The sequence below is a fragment of the Lutjanus erythropterus genome, chromosome 5, assembly GCF_056507025.1.
Source record: "Lutjanus erythropterus isolate fLutEry1 chromosome 5, fLutEry1.hap2, whole genome shotgun sequence".
NCBI classification, from domain to species: Eukaryota; Metazoa; Chordata; class Actinopteri; order Lutjaniformes; family Lutjanidae; genus Lutjanus; species Lutjanus erythropterus.
The window spans coordinates 9,775,188-9,792,380 of NC_139321.1; the positions used below are offsets into that span (position 1 = coordinate 9,775,188).

The window sequence follows — 17,193 nt, forward strand, 5'->3', positions numbered from 1 at the left end:
TCTACGCTAACCTCTTCTGCAGCCGCCATTGTTTGTTCAAGATGAGTCAGTTCCATTGATGCTTACCACTGTGATCACACCTAAAACCACACTCCGTAGCTGTCAAGTCGTCCCTCCTCAGGCGCTGACTGGCAGGAAAGATGAATTTCGCGCGTGATCTTGAGAATACAGCTGCCTGACAGCATAAATGGTACACAGCTTTTTGTTTTAAACAGGTCTCAAAGTTACGAAGACCAAAGTCCATGTCAAAGGGATTTACTCATGCCTACAGGAAACCGTTATCCAGGCTTTGTTCCGTTATTTGGTGACATCACTATGTCACACATTTGCATTACTGCTGCGTTCGGTGGAACTCGTGAACATGACATGAGACAGGCGTTCAAATGGGTTCATCTCGTAAGCACGACACCATTTGAATGCACCATATGTACAGATACTTTGGAATACGCGATATGTCAATTCTGCCACTAGGGGTCTCTCTAGCATTAAAACAATAACAAACGCATAGTTTGGTGACGCTGTGAATTGGTGTGGGATCACAGGAGTTGTCATCCTCACTTTTAAACAACCACTGTAGCTGATGAAAATCTAAATGTTCACAGACTAAGTAATATTAGTTTCATTCACGTGCACCATTATACTTTCGCTTTCTTTGACATATCCAGTGAATCATATGTTTCAGTGGAATTTATAGCAACTAGCTAGCAACGGCTAGCAGTTAACCCGAATAAATTACAGATTTGTCTGCGTTTGAACACTGTTGGAAACATTTGGGATAATATAACGATAAGTACACGATATATAACACATGGCTAGCATTTTTTTTTTAATTTTAATGTGTAAATGTTACAGCTTTAAGAAAACAGAGGGTGTGGTGCTGCAGCTATGGCCAAAATGGGGTGGGGGGTATTTTTAAACATGAAAGCATGTAAACCTATTCTAGTAGAAGCCCAAAATAAAAATGATTTTGAAAATGGGCACTTTGAGCCGCCAGAGAACATGAAGGGTAGTTTATAGAAAAATTTATGAAACACTTCTCATTCACTTCTTCACTCTCCCTCACGCACACATCATTATATCTAGTGCTGTGTCCATACAGACTATCAGCAGATACAGTATGAGTCATCCATGCTGCTCCCTCCCCCTGACCCAGCCGTTAATCCCCCCACCCCCCCAACAACCCCAGCCCCCTTCGGCTGGCCGGTGCACGCACACACCGGAATCCTTTTTTCTCTCTCTGGACAGCCGATGATCCTGTTTCTCCTCATGCTGCATTTTCTTGCCGTCTCTTTCATCTCTTCAACGCCTAGCCTGAATCCCTTTATGTTCCCGTCAGGTCACAAACCCGTCCAGACTACCTTTCTCTCCACGCAGACCTCTACCAAACAAAAAAAAAAAAACGGTAGATGTTTTATTCTCGTTAATGCATCATAAATAAAGTGAAGGAAACATGACTGAAAGCGTTAAGTCAAACAGCGAGTGGCTCAGTAGAAAAGGTCAATTTACTCCTTCACCAAAAAAGCACAAATGACGTCACTAGACGTGTACCACAACCCACCGATACCGGGTACAAACTATTTTTAGCCCGCATGGAACTTGTCTGCTTTGGACACGCGCGCTCGTCCACTCCTCGAACAGGCGTGACGTAAAAGGCGCGAGCACGCCATGTAAAATCGTGACCGTTTGACGACGGTGAAAGGCAGTCAGAAGTGGCTTGTATCCAAAGACGAGTCAAGTCAAGATAATTCATGTCTCTCGGTCTAGCCACATGTGTATTAGTCCAGCAGTCACTCCAGCCAGTCGATTTGCTCGTCCAACTGGGACGGCAAATCAAAACGAACATGGACCAGTCTGTCTAATATTATGTTACTCATTCATAATCAACCAATAGGCTAGAATTACAATGATTACAATATAGTTAAAACTCATGTGTCATATTGCGCATGCGTATTGCGAGCATATAATTTTCAACGTTTTGTAAGCGGTTGAGAAAGTTTGTCTTACCCGAATGAATTGCAAAAGCTCCCCTGGAGGATAATATTTTCCAAAAATTACGGACCAGTCGTTTTGACTGCGAGAGAACTAAAAAAAAAACTACGATTCGTGTTTTTATTTCCTCGAAGCAAATGCGGAAGTAAGCTGACGTAAGTCCTCTCGCCTCGCTACAGTGACGAATGTGCGCTAGCTTGCTACAAATCAAAACAAACATTTGTGAGTGGCTCTAGATGCTACTTTGTAGCCATGTGCTACCAGAGTAAGTGTTATTTGTCTCAGAAAGAGACTTTCATCATGTCGAGTATGGAGAGTATCCTTTTCTATGAAGTATAACATGTATAACGGCACAGTTACCTAGCGATAGCAGTAGCTGGTCAATTTAAGATGGGTTTGTTAGCTAATCTTGGCATGCATTAGCTTGTTGTAACTTCTGCCCAGTCATTCCATGATAAAAGAAAATAATAATAGCTAGTAATGGCTAGCTAGCACATCTGACCAACTTGATTACTCCTTGGTTAAATCTTCACTTGTTTAGGAAAAATAATTTCTCTTGCTCATACTGAGTTGGCCTGAGTTAGCACAGTGTTATTGGGTGCTTCAGGTTGTAGACAGCTTATATTTTACAATTTCAGTTTCTTACCATAATTAAAGTGAATCATGCCTTGACTACCCGTACAGAACACTTGTTCAACCTCAAGTTTGCTGCCAAGGAGCTACAGCGCAACTCCAAGAAATGTGACAAAGAGGAAAAGACAGAAAAGGCAAAAGTGAAGCAGGTTGGCTTGTTACATTGTGAATTTAATAGAGACTCGGGAGTGGGTGAATCAATATTATACCAATATCATGATATGAAACTAGAGGTCTTAGATTTTGGAAATCATTATATCTTGATATGGCGTAAATGTTGTCTTTTTCCTTACAGTAATTTTCTAAACTTACCATACTGTTCTAGCTGTTCTATGATTTGTTTTACCTACTTAGTCATTATATCCACATTACTGATCATTATTTATTAAAATTCTCATTGTGTTAAGCTTATATTTTGTGAAAGTACTAATAGCCATCACCACAATAGCACCACAATATCAATATTAAGCTATTTGGTCAAAAATATTGTAAAAGTTACACTTTGGATCGGTCCTCAAAGCATCGATACTACAGATATGAAGGTCTGATTTGAGCGTTGATACTAGCATCAATAGGATCGATACCAAACAATGGATCCATCACATGTTAGATGACATCCTGGGCACATGAACATTATCCTTAGTGCTTTATTATTTTAAACTGTGCTGCTGTTGTGTTCATGAATGCAGTGATCATTCATATAATAAACATTTATTTATTTACCATTAAAGTGGTTTAAAAATGCACATAATTAAGTAATTAACAGAGAAAAGTAAAAACAAATGCCCCATGTGTTATTATGAAATGATTTGCTGCCTTACATGATAATACGTTGGCTGCTTTTAACAATAAAAAGTATTAATTTTGTTATTGATATTGGTGATCCTGGCACAGGTATTGGACTAAAATTCAAATTTTGTCATTATCATTCACCCCCTACAAGAGACCGGGATTCAGGAACAGGCTGGGCTATAGTGCAGCTATAGACTGTATAATGTTTGTGTATGTATTCATCTTTCCCTTGCTTCTCAGGCTATCCAGAAGGGGAATATGGAGGCAGCCAGGATCCATGCAGAGAACGCCATCCGTCAGAAGCATCAGTCCATCAACTTCTTGAGGATGAGTGCACGTGTGGATGCGGTGGCGTCAAGGGTCCAGACTGCTGTCACCATGAACCAGGTCAGGACTGGAGGTCAATGGTTTGTAGATGACTTGCTTTGCTTTCTGATGCTACTTAAAGCAGGTAAATGACAGCCCTTGAAAAGCGAACCTAACATATTCACTGCAATTATTTTCTGCCTTTGTTGGATCGCAATAGTAGAAAGTGATTAACAGAAATGAGGGCAAGAGATGGGCCACAAAGGCTACGTTCACACTGCAGGAAAAAGTGGCAGAGATCAGATTTTTCTTTTTGCTCATATGTACTCATATTTTTCATTCCAGTGTGAACAGCACAAATCACATGGAATCTGATCTTTTCAAAACTGATTTGGGACACTGTCATATGTTTTCTTAAATCAGATACAGTTTTTTCTCTGTAGTGCGACCTCGGTGTGGACAGTCTACTTTACCTGATCAGATGTAGTTAAAAGCAGCCCTTGACATCCTGAAAATTTTAGGATGAAAACTCTTTCTGTGTTGCCATTCACGTCACGATCCCACCACTCCTGGCTCCAACTCCGCAGCCACATACACCTCCGTACAGAAGTAGCAGCCATTGCTCCAGAAAAAGCCATTTAAAGCCAATTAAAATTTTGGCTCTCTTTCCCCTCATCCTCGTTATCATCTGCTCACAAATTTGCTGGCTTCCACTGAACATCGACTTATAAATGAAACTACAAATCCTGACTTCAGTGACCTTCATGTTTACTTCTGTCTGCTGTGTGTCAAGTCTTTGTTCTCTTGTGCACGGAGGTGAATTTACACTGAAATCTGATATGGAACACATTTTAAGTCTGTGTAAAGAAAAAGGGGAGTTTTTCTTCTCACCACATTACACATGTGAGAACATAGTTGCTGAAAAGATGTAAAAAAAAATGAGAACTTTGGAGTACTGAATTCTAGAGTTAGAACGGGTGACTTTTCAGGTGGTCCTTAAACATGGCTTGGTGGTGTGCTGCAGCCATGGTCCCTTAATACTATATGAGCCCCATAAAGCGACACACAAACTCTCTTAGTCCAAAACACCAGCAGTTCACCTCAGCTCACTTCAGTTCTGACAACCCAACAAAGAAGAAAATCGATGCCATCTTGTCACCGTCCTCTGGCTCTGGTGGCTCAAACATGTCTGGACATGTCCTATAAAGCTGCTAGACAGAGCGTCCATGTTTCAGGTCGGTTTCAGGTCATGGTGATGTGTGACACTGAGACAGCAGTGCAGACACGCCCCCAGTGTTTCATAAGAGCAGAAAAAAATTAAATTACATTTAATTTAATTTTATGTACTTGGCAATTTTTTTTTGTCATTCAAATTCAGCTGGATGGTTAATAACACATTTCTGTGGTGTGACAAACTCAGAATGCACATTTATTGGTGCTTCACAGTATCTTTAAAAGATAATATGAACAGCCAAAAAAATAAACAAACAAACAACAACAACAACAAAAAAACAGATCTGAGTACTAAATCATAATCGAGAGCAGTGAACAGCCTAAGGCCCCAGTTCAATTTGGAGATGGTGACGTTGTTCTCCATGGTCAGCGTCATAGTGAGTGTTAGTTAATGTTATTTTTAAATTTTATTACATTACAAGAATACAATTGTGTTACCAAAATTGAAAAGCCCTTTGCGATTCCTTGCATATGTTGGCTCTATTGTCCAGAGGGAGTGTAGCTTACTGAACATCTACATTTGAATGTATTGTCTCTTCCATCATAACTCTGCAGGCTAATAACAGGAATGACAGACACCATATCTCCACTACAGATCATTAATACAATCATGATTACAATTCAAAATAAAATCCAGCTCTATGCATTTAGCCTTACAAGTTCATACAACATGTTTTCTTTTCCTGCACTTCAGCTGCAATGAAAAAGTTGAAACTAAAAAGCAACCAAGGTAACTGAGATGAGGCTCCTGTGCATCGTTTTGGCTGCTGAGCAGAGGCATATTACACAGCTGCCTTTATGAAAACAATAAAATACAGGCTTGTATAGCATAACAGTGCATCATGTTTCAGCGTGCAATTTATGAACCAGTGAGTTTCTCCACACACATGCCTATATGCAGACTATAAAAGCATGCATATGCTTTTCATATCACATAGACTCAGGGGAAGTATTTCAGAACGTGTGTCAGATAGTCGTTTTTTCTAACGAGACTTTCAAGGCTAAGAAGTCTCTCCACAGGCGCTCTGGATGGTGTTGTAGTATTGATTCAAAGAAAGATTTCATTATGGGGAATTTGTTCAATACATCCATCTTGGGATCCGACTTAAGGTCGCCTACTCTACTATTTCAGTGTCTGCTGAGACTGTTGGCTGTGTCTGTCCTCTGTCTAAATGCAAAAAAGTCACCCTCAGAGTCTCATCAGGTGACAGGTGCAGGCAATAATAATGATAATAATTTTAATTATATTTAATAATTGTAATTTAATAAATGTGTTATATTTTTAACAGGAACATATTGCTTATTTGAAAATGCAACTAAGGGTGTTTTCACACCTGTAGTTCAGTTTACTTGGTCCAGACAAGAAGGAAAAAAAAAGACATTGTTGTATTTAAGTTCTGATCCAGTTTGTGTTTGCATTGTCTTTTTAGAAATGAACCAAGAAGAGTGAACATGAAGTTTTACAGATAAATTCTGGTGATTTATGATTTATGCCGCACTTAATTGCTTTGATGTGTATATTTAAGAGCTCACAAAGAAAATAACCAATTCTAAGCATTATTTAGCAAACCAGTGCTTAATTACAAATGACAAACACATAGAGACAAGACGAAAAGGAGTCGTCTTGTAGCCTACAATGCACCGTGCACCTTTGTGTTCTGGCCACCATGCTGGCCTGCATTAGCTTGTATGTGTGTAGAGACAGCACGCTGCATCTGGCAGCCCAACTGGGTATCTTTATATATTTGCAGAAATTTTGTGAAGAGAAGAAAAGAATAATCAGAAAACACTGGGGTTTTTCTTTCCCCTCTATCAGAGAGAGAGAGGGAAGGAGGGCAGGAGCGCATCTGCCCATCACCCAATGTTTTTTCATTAGTGTGACATACAGTTGTATTTCTGTGGGCTCACTGTCACACACTTTTTAATCAGACAAAGCACCCGGAGTAGGATACAAGCACAGCAGTTTGAACAGCTTTTGACCTGTTAATCATCTAAAACATCTGTGCTGAAGTACATACACACCTGTTATTAAATGAATTTCATAACTATGTACTTGTCTTACACAGATCATTTATACAGTCGCCTCCTGAGCAGATATCTGAAGAATGACTGTGACTGTATTCACTGATAGAGATGTAGAAATCACATGGCTTTTACCTGATAGTTGTTATTCTGGTATAAATATGTTAAACTGCTGTCAGAGATAAGGGCATGCTTATTTATCAGATATTTCACTGTGCATGTAATTTTGTGTAGTGTACATTTTGAGCATTTTGAAAACGTCTTATTTCAGAAGGTGGACAGCTGCAGAGTGTAACCATTTTCAGGGTAGAAAAGTCTTTCCTTGAGATTCACTCTGTCAAAAGTCCCACACGAAGGAGAGAGAGGGAGAGAGAGCAAGCAAAAAATAAAGCTAGCAGACATGCAAACAAAAAGCCGCCAATTACGTAATGTCATTAGATGTGCTTCAGACTTAAGGCTTTTAGCTTTTCGCTCTTATGAGAGTGACAGCCTCTTTAAATTGCTTTAATTCAGGCTCACTGCAGGACAGGCATTATTTCATAGAATAGAACTTAATAGTGTCTATAGAAATGGAAGCACAGTATGAGAGGTATCACTGAAAAACACCTCTTGAAGCCTGTGTGTGTTGTTGTAACACTTCTGTCTGTTTCATAAAATATTACCACAATAGCATTAATAATAAACCCATTAACTATAATTTGGCCAACTATTGGTAGGTTGGTCTTGAAGAGATTAATTCTCAATCAGGATCACTGAAATATCAGGTATGCTTTTATGATGAGGTAGTCATGACAATATCTGGTTAAAAAGATAAAAGTGACACCTAGTGGACAGAAAAGGATACAGCACTTAAATCTTTGCAATGTCAAGAGTCATCTCCCTGTCTGACTTCAAATGCCCTGATCTTGGTTTATATCTCAGCAAATTAGACCAATAAAAAGGGAGAAGACTACAGAGACCATAACACTGAATTTTATGTGTTTTTCCCCAGGTATCTAAATCCATGTCTGGAGTGGTGAAGTCTATGGATGCCACACTGAAAAGTATGAACCTGGAGAAGGTAAAAAGCTAACACGAGCGAAGACAGACACATGCACAAGCAAAGAGAAACAAAATGTGTTATTATTACATGTTGTTTTTAGGTATTTTTCTATGTGTCTTTCTCTGCAGATCTCTGCATTGATGGACAAGTTTGAAAACCAGTTTGAGACTCTTGATGTGCAGACAGCTCAGATGGAAGACACAATGGGCAACACCACCACTCTGACAACACCTCAGGTAATAACAACTGTCCTCTTACAACCAGGAGAAACTGTGCTCCAGTGGCTACTTAGGAAGACAGTGTTAAGGGAATGATTCGGGTGATTTGAAGTGGGGTTGTATGAGGTACTTATCTGTAGTCAGTGTATTGCTGACAGTAGATGGCAGTTGGCACGCTTCCAGTTTAGAGAAATGGACAGAAGTACTGAGACGAAAGCTAAGCAATGTGATACTGTGGGCCAGGTCAGCTGCAAAATTTATTTTAACCACCTAAAAAATCTATTTCAGTTTAAGGCTGCATCCATAACTTCATACTAACATGCTTTTTAGTATGCTAAAACAGCATGTGAGGTTTTTCAGTTTGTCAGAAACCTTATTATGAAACCAATAGTATGTGAGGTGCAGACTATTCATGCAGAAATATTACAGTATGCAAGCACTGGACACTATGCCGGCATAAATATCCCAGAATGCAATGCAGTAGTGATGACAGCAACAGGGTGGACGGTGATCCAGGCAGCTCTGGTGTAACGTCAAAACACTTTCATTCACACGGTTACACATCCCTAACCTGCAAGGAGGCTCTCAGGAAGTGAGCCATGTGTCCAAAAAGATAAATGCTACTGTTTATTTACACAAAGTATGTTGAATGATAGTACACATTTTAGGTATATAGTGCATAGTATGTGATAAAGGACACATATCGCTCTCTACAAACCAACCAAACTCCTTTTCTAAAATCAGTCATTCCACCTCACAGAACACAGGAGTTTCTGGTCTACTTCTGCCTCCATCTGTTTGTTTTTTTGGTGTGTTATTGTGTGACTTCTGTGTTTTAAAGGGTCACAGAGTCACATAATAACACAAACTAACAAATCGAGGCAGCGGACGACCAGCAACTCCGTCACTTCTGCAAGGTAAAATCACTGTTGTAAATTGCTTAGCTTCTCTGTCAGTACTCCTCACTGCTTCTCCAAACTGGGGGCGTGCCGGCCTCCATCTATTGCAGTTTACACACTGACCACTGATAAATACCTCATACAACCTGACTTGAAAAAACAGAACTATCCCGTTAACCCCAGTCATAAGAATCTAATGAATCCCCTAAAGGCATGTATTTTTTTTTTAAATCATTATTTGCTTGGTTTGTCCACAGAATGAAGTGGATACGCTGCTGCATGAGATGGCTGATGAAGCAGGGTGAGTATGGTAAACATAAATACAGCAATTACTACAGCAAAAGCACTGATAAATATAAATGCAGGGAATTAAAAAAAAACATGCTGCACCTACTTGTTAAAACAGACAGATTCATCTTTAAATATAAACAAGACACAGAGCATAAATTGTACTAAAAGCTTTATTTAAATGACTTTCATTTGGAAAAACTTGGAACAAACCTCTTTCACTGTTTACAAGGTTTTCTTGTAAATACAAAAAGCCCATTAAGGTTAATGCTACAGTTTAAAAGAAGCTGTGTTGTGAGGTCAGAGCCACTTTAATATTCCCCCTTTCGTTGATTTTCATTAAGAATTAAACAGCCAAGTTGAAATTGTGGTGAATCTGTTCCTGTGTTTGTTCCTTTTATTCAGGTTGGATCTTAACCTGGAGCTCCCTTCAGGCCAGACTTCCTCACTGGCTTCATCTGTGGCATCAGGAGAGCAGGTAACACATCCACTCTTATTATTATGCCGTCGCTATTTTTGGTGTTTTACCTCTCAGAAACAGAATTCACACATCACTTTTATTGCCTTTGACAGTCTCATTGGCACACATGAAGTAGTGTCACCCAAGTGGAAATTGGAAGTGATACTCGACTCAAACACTCCTCAGCTCCTGTACGATTGAGAGGTGGCTCTTATTGTTTGGAACGGCGGCTGTGGTCAGACAAAACGAAAATATTAAAACCTCCAGAGAAACTTCTGAAAACTGCAGCTCGGTACATTTCTCCACAGGTCTGTCTGTACGCTCAACATGCAGAAAACAGTAATTGTTTCACAAAAAACGGCTCAAAGAGACAGCCTCTGGTGGAGCTTTGAAACGTCATAGAGGGTGATGGCGTGGCACAGGAGCGGTATATTTAGCCTTTTTCACCTAAACAATTACTGTGTGGAACATTGGGATCACACGGATCGACAGTGGAAAGGTGGCTTATGTGGCAGGAAGCGTTTGAGTCGTTCCTGAAGATGTTTGGATGCGTTTTCCATTATGACGACTCGCCAGTGGAATCTATTGTAAGCAGCATAATTCAAGCTGACCACAGCCACTGTTTATGAAAAGCATAACTACAAACTTTATGCCTTCACCTCTACTTTTAGTGCAATTTCTCAAGCTGCTGCATTGACAAATGTTATTTTTCTGACTTAAAGCACCATCTAAACTGTTTTTCTTGTGTTTTGCAAGCTCATAGCTATAACTTGTTCCTTTTTTTTAATTCAACTCCACTTTAAATGCCTTTATCAGGCTACGTGAGTATGTTTTACCTTTAAGACTCATGTTTTAATCCCTTTCTTCATAATCTGTGATGTGAAAACCACACAGAAAATACCTGCTTCAGGTATAAAATCCCAGCAGCGCAATGGAGAGTCTTGAGCTGTCACCTGCACTCTGTCTCTAACAGTCTTCTCCACTTCCATCATGGTTATTTTTGTGGTTTTTGATGATTTTTAGACTCAGTTTGTAAAGTTCACACCCTGCCATGCTGTTGCATTGCTCTGATGCACCAAAAAAACAAGAGCTAAAACTTTTTTTACCAGCCACTTGTTTCACTTACTCCTATAAGTTAACCACCAGCTCATGCTTCTATCTGTTTTACCTTACTAATAATGCACACTGACTGACAAACCAACACAAAACCACACAACTTGAAGAATCTCAGTGGACTGAGTGTTCTCCGACTGACTGATGATTCGGATCATAAACTTCCAGTGTGCAGCCCTACTAAACTGACTCACTTTGAGAGGAAAATATTTGTCTTAAGCTATTGGACTGTTTATACGACCAGTACAATTGTATCTTTGGCTTGACCTCGCCCTCACTGTTTTACCTGTTTTTTGTTGTTTGTTGTTGTTGTTATCAGGATGAGCTCTCCCAGAGACTGTCCAGACTGCGAGGCGAGGTCTCATAATGATGCAGAAAGTGTCAAGATCGGGAGGAGGGGGAAGAGCAGGGGAAGCAAGAAGAGACAAGGAGAGAAAAAGAGGACAATAAACAAAAAAAGGTGACATATGCCTGCAAGCTCTGTGCCCTCCTCTGTGTTCCAGGTTTGTTCTTTTGTGAGACATAAAGGAGAGGAAAAAAATGGATATTTACATTCTCATCCTAACTGTATCCCGAGCAGTCTGTCCATATCAACGTTCATTTGCACATTCATATTTAACACTTTTCAATTATTTATTAGCTGAGCAACTGGACACTACTGTGCTGATATGATTCTTTATTTTTTTTTTTTTAGGAATAATTTGGAATATTTGATGTGAGGTACTCATTGACAGTCAGTGTATTACCTGGAGTAGATGCTGGTTGGCACATACCCAGTTAGGAGAAGTAGAGCAGTGCTGTAGTTTCATTATCAGGTTCTTTGTATGCTACATTTAGAATATTTACACCACTTTACCTTGTTGTCAGGCAACCTATTTGACAGGAAAACACTGTTATATAAACCAAATATCATTGTCTCCAAAGCACCCGTGGGTAAAATCAGTAATTTTACCTCGTAGAACACGTTGCTGGTCTACCGCTGCCTCGATCTGTTAGTTTGTTTGTGTTATTGTGTGACTTCAGTTCATTAACTGTGAGGTAAAATCACTGATTTCGCCTATGGAGTTTGATTGGTTCGATACTTGGCTTGTATAATGGCGGTTTCCCATCAGAATAGGCTGTCTGACAGCAAAGTAAAGCTGTGAAAATATTCTAAATATAGCTAACACTTAAACTGATATTAAAATTTTTAGGTGGACCTTTTTTTAGTGGCCAAAACACCTTTTGCAGCTGACCATAACCCCCAGCAGGTCATTGCTCAGTTTCCATCCAAACCAGTGGCACGCCGACCTCCATCTATTTTAGTGAATACACTGACTATTGAAAAGTACCTCATACAACCCCACATCAAATAATCCAAACTATCCCTTTAAGGTGGCACACCTTGGACATATTCCTGAATGGCATTGTTGGAAAGAAAATGTGTTATTTAATAGCTAATACCTCATTCCAATATACACTATGTATAAAATGCAAAGAGCAATATATTTATTATTTATTTATTTATTTACTTATTTATTTGTGTATGTCTGTCTTTATTTATTGACTGACTGGTTATTGCTAAGAGCATACTTGTACTATAAATGTGACGCATGACTGAGTATTGTTGCCTTGTCCGTTTCTGTTTTGGCTGTTTTGTGCTGAAACTCAAACTTGTTTTACTTTTTTAGGGATGTAACAATACCAAAAACTTGATACTATGGTATTTAATAAAACCGCTGGCTTAAAAAAACCCTTTATAAAATAATAAATCTGTTTTGCACAGGATTTTATGCTCGTATACATTTCTTTCACCTTAAAGTGCTTCTGCTTTCCTTCAATGCAAAATAGCTGAAAAAAGAATTTCAATGCAGCTTCTTTTATTAAATTGTTGAGTTTTGAATCAAATTCAAATTCTATTGTATTCTCTTTTTCTCTATTATTTTTTTAAAAAACTAAACAAAGTTTTGCTGACCTATGATTTCTAGCTGAGATAAATTACTTTCCTTCATAAAATAAACTTAAAATTAAATGGTTGCAACTGAAAATATTAAACTATTAACCATTATTGACTTTCCCTTCAGTGAGTTTATTTGAGTGTTTCTACAACTCAAAGATTAAATTCTATCTATAGCAGAAAAGTAAATTATCCCGTCCACACAAAATATTATTAGTTGGTAATTTTTTTTCAAAACTTTGAGTTGGGCTCAAATCTCAAAACTTTATTGTAGAAAGTTGCCTTGAAATTTTGCATTTACTCTATTTTTGCATTTTTACAGTGTTATTTAATAAAATAAAATAGTAGCTACTAGTCATGACCAAAGCGTGTATAAACAGTTGACATGAATTATCTGTGGCAATAAATATTTGAATTATGTATATACAATTGCAAAACAAAATCAACGCAGAAGTGAGCAGCAGTCCTTTTATACAATAAATAAAAAAATAAAATAAAATAATTAACCGTGTAATACGGTGGTAGATGTTGCCACAGTCCAGTACGGTTTTGAGACATATTTTCATTGCGGTATTGTTACATCCCTACTTTTCATGTTTACCCAAAAATAGGGCTTGTTGTAAATATTTGCCTTGAGTGAAAGCTGGATTGTTCTTGATTTTCTGCATGTAGCAGTAACCACCACTGGCTCACCACACACTTATATGCAAAGTCATTAAAAGAGTTTTTAACGTGTTTTACTCGTCACATTTTTTTGGCTCGGTTTATTGCCGTGTTTTGGGGCAAAGTATGCATCCCTGCATACCTCTGTGTCCCTCCTTTTTCCATCTCACCCCTCCTCTGTCTCTCCTCCAACAGGGAACAGATGAGAGGTCAAAGGTGTCACCTGTAGAGGAAGCGGCCTTCTGCCGCTCGCATGCCAGTGCCTCATTACACACGCACACACATCGTATCCCAGGGGGTAGACGAGACTCAGCTGGGAGCCATTACAGGTGCTGTCCACGCACACACAGATATCTATACATGAACACACCCGCAGCCCCGTGGCTGATGGGCGTCTTCCAGAGTGACACTCGGCCACCTCTGACCCTTTTTGTGTCCTTCCTAATCATCATCAGCACTCACTTAACTACATTCACAATCATCATCAGCGCCCCGAGACTGACACAAGTCTCTATTTGGCCTATTACGCACGTACTTCTTCAAATCCTCAGACGTTAGACTTCTCCCAGAAAACACCGACCCCAGTGATCCAGCAGCTGTCAGTCATTTCCGCCGGGAATCAGATCACCTGAAATTAAAATTCCACATCCCTCTGCTGTCAGAGCCACAAAATCTGTTTGGTAAGTTTTGTTTTAGATCTATTTTTAAACTTCACTGGTCATCTCTTCAGTTGTGATTAAAGCCGGGGGAGTCTTTCATGACCTATTTTTCTCTTCGCTTTGTGCATCTCAACATCTGCGCAGGGGATGCTTCTTCCAGATGTGCTGGAGACAGCTCCTGTATGAAACCTGTGTTTGTGTATACGTGTGTGTGTGTGTGTGTCAGGTGTTGATACTGAGTGAATTTCTTCCTCACTCCTAGAGGAGTGGTACTTGCTGACAGGCAGGGATCCGGTGGGCCGGTGGTCCCGTCCCTGTGGCCGACCTGTCTGCTCCTGCGCGGGGAGCTGCTGAAAACCACACACACACACGCTGGCTCAGGGAAAAAAAGCTCTAATTACAACGAGGGGGATTCACACACAGGATATGAAACAGTCCAGACAGTTAGTCATGAGCTGGGATTCAGCAGGGAAAGATGCGTGTTGCTAAAGTCCAGTGTTTTATCTCCAGAATGATTTTTTTTTTTTTTTTTTCCCAGGATTCACACGCTGTAAATGCAAAATCAGAATCCACATTTATAATTTATAATAACAAGCATAAACAACTGCAAAATAAAAATAAAAAAACAAAGGAAATATTGGGCGATATGACACATTAGTTGCATACTGCACACACTGGTACATTAAATTAATTTATACATTTACCCATACATAGACATATATACATACATTCCTGGGCATACATGTTGATTACAACAGTGTTTCCAAAACTTTTTAAAAAAATGACCAAACCAATTCACAGTAGTCCTTATCCATATATCTTGGGAGTGTTAAACATATACATGTTAATTTTTTATAAATGAGAAATAAATGTGTTTAGTTTAACTTATCAGCCATCTCATTGATTTTATTTCCTCTCATCAGGAAAACAATATAGGATATTTTAGCCTACTTCATAAATGAGATAAAATAAGTGTAATAAGCCCCCCCCCATCAGTAAAACAATATGCACATTTTAAATGCTTTATAAAAAGGTGTACTGCAGATATAAATCTTAAATATGCAGAATTTCTTTCCTAGTCTTTTAGTTATTTGGCGAGCCAAATAAAATCTCCTGTGATCCAGCTGTGGGTCCTGACTCAGTCTCTGGGAATGACTGGATTACAGGCAGTGGTCAGTTCCTCAGTTTGAGTTATATAGAGAATAAAGTTTAATGGTAAAACACTCTCCAGCTTCCAGCTTCACACTTCATATCATTTACTGCTCTTATTTAGCCTTGTATCATATGTGTATTAGTCAAATAAAGTAAGACGACATAGCAAGTTGTGATCGGCATTGTTGCATTTTTTAAAGTTTAGACTGAATGATTAATCCATTAATCAAAAAATAATATTTGACAGATTGATTGACAAATTAAAATATTACAATAAACCCGTCTTGTGTTTAAAGGGGCAAATTCTTTGAAAATTCCCATTTTCCTTGACATTAATACCGAATTATATGCTTTTTTTCAAGTGAAACTTGATTTAAAAAAAACAATGGATTTTTAAAAATAATTGATAAAAAATTACTGATGACAAAATATAGCATTATCAGATGTCTTTATGTGAAGTTACAGTTCACAAAAATCTTTGCTATGTTTTATAGAATAAGCTTAAACTGATAATAATCCTCTAAAAGTGAGAAAATCGTTGAATTGGGAATCTGGATTTTTCTTGGTCGATATAACAGCTGATAATCACTTGCTTCTCATGGCCAATAGCAATATGGTAACTGAAAATGACACATTTTTGTATTTTAAAAAGAGTTTTATATATCCTGTAGTTTACTCACACCTGAGGGTAAGAAAGGCTCAGCTGCAGAGAGCAAAGGTTTAATATTCTTGCTTGTTTTTGTTGTGTATTATCTTTGTGCTATAGATTTTTAAACCGTTTTATGGTCAGAGATGAACCCTTTTTGTTACAGTGGCTCATCAGTTGTGGAGTTTGCGGTAACATCTGTTTAAGGTGGAGGCTGAGATGGAAACGTTTCTTACATTGAGGTAGCGGCGGCTCTTTTTATTACTCTTTTCCTCTCCCTGTCTTCTCTCCGCTCCTCAGCCTCCCATTTGAAATATTCTATTACTGTGCGTGAAGGGTCAGGTCAAACACAGGAAGCCGAGCTGATTGGTTCTACTCGGATATCGATGGGCATGTGTGACCAATCGCTGCTGCCCAGGGCTTTCCCCAGTCTCCATCTGCTGCTGCTGCTGCTGCTGCTGCTGCTGATAAGTGTGTGTCTAATCGTTCCAGCCCGAGGCTCTCCCCAGTTTCCACTCACCTCTTGACCATTGCTTCCTGTCAGATGTGTTAACGCTGCTTTTAATCAGTTTTACTGTCTCGTGCACACACATACACACACGCGCCGATACAGCTGGCCCTATCCATCCCTGCTCTGCAGAGCACGCTTCATTAAGATTTCACCTCACCCCAGCACCCAGCCTGATATCTCTTACAGTCAAACAAGCCGTGAACACGGACATGTAGCCCTGTCTCTGACTCTTTATTGAGGCTGTCTGCCAGTCTGTGTGTCTACACATATGATCGCAGGATGGAATGTGTGCCACGCTTCATTATTACATTAGAGTTCATCACCTCACACTGGCAACTGTTGCCTCAGGCTAAATCAAACAAGTGGAGAGTTCTCGTTCACCTCATGGCATGTGCTTCAAAACTTCCTGGCTTCCCCGAGTGCTGTTTTTAGCAAGCTTGCAGCACGGCTAAAGAGTTGCCTCAACAACTACTGGACTGATTGTGATAAGATTTGGTTCAGACGTTTATGTTCCTCTCAGGATGAACTGTAATAGATCTGTTAACAATTTATCCCACACCATCATCAGGTTTGTTTTAATTTTCTCAAATAAATTATCCATAATACACCCAAGAAACCTGCAAAACTAATA

At 39.1% G+C, this 17,193-nt stretch overlaps 1 protein-coding gene across 2 annotated transcripts; it reads left to right on the plus strand.

The window, feature by feature from the left end:
• The first annotated feature begins 1,999 nt into the window (after window positions 1-1,999).
• Window positions 2,000-14,594, plus strand: LOC146326446 (charged multivesicular body protein 1b-like). 2 transcript variants are annotated; one of them, XR_014770602.1, is made up of 9 exons: window positions 2,000-2,305; window positions 2,674-2,771; window positions 3,655-3,801; window positions 7,967-8,035; window positions 8,146-8,253; window positions 9,392-9,435; window positions 9,828-9,900; window positions 11,315-11,455; window positions 13,790-14,594. XR_014770602.1 is itself a non-coding variant. In XM_084718720.1 (8 exons), exons 1-8 carry the CDS (start codon window positions 2,242-2,244, stop codon window positions 11,360-11,362), a joined length of 651 nt encoding a protein of 216 aa, XP_084574846.1. In that variant the 5' UTR covers window positions 2,000-2,241; the 3' UTR covers window positions 11,363-11,881. The 2 variants fall into 2 exon arrangements, 1 of the variants encoding a protein (XP_084574846.1); XM_084718720.1 differs by lacking the exon at window positions 13,790-14,594 and having other exon boundaries at window positions 11,315-11,881.
• Window positions 14,595-17,193: the final 2,599 nt, after the last annotated feature.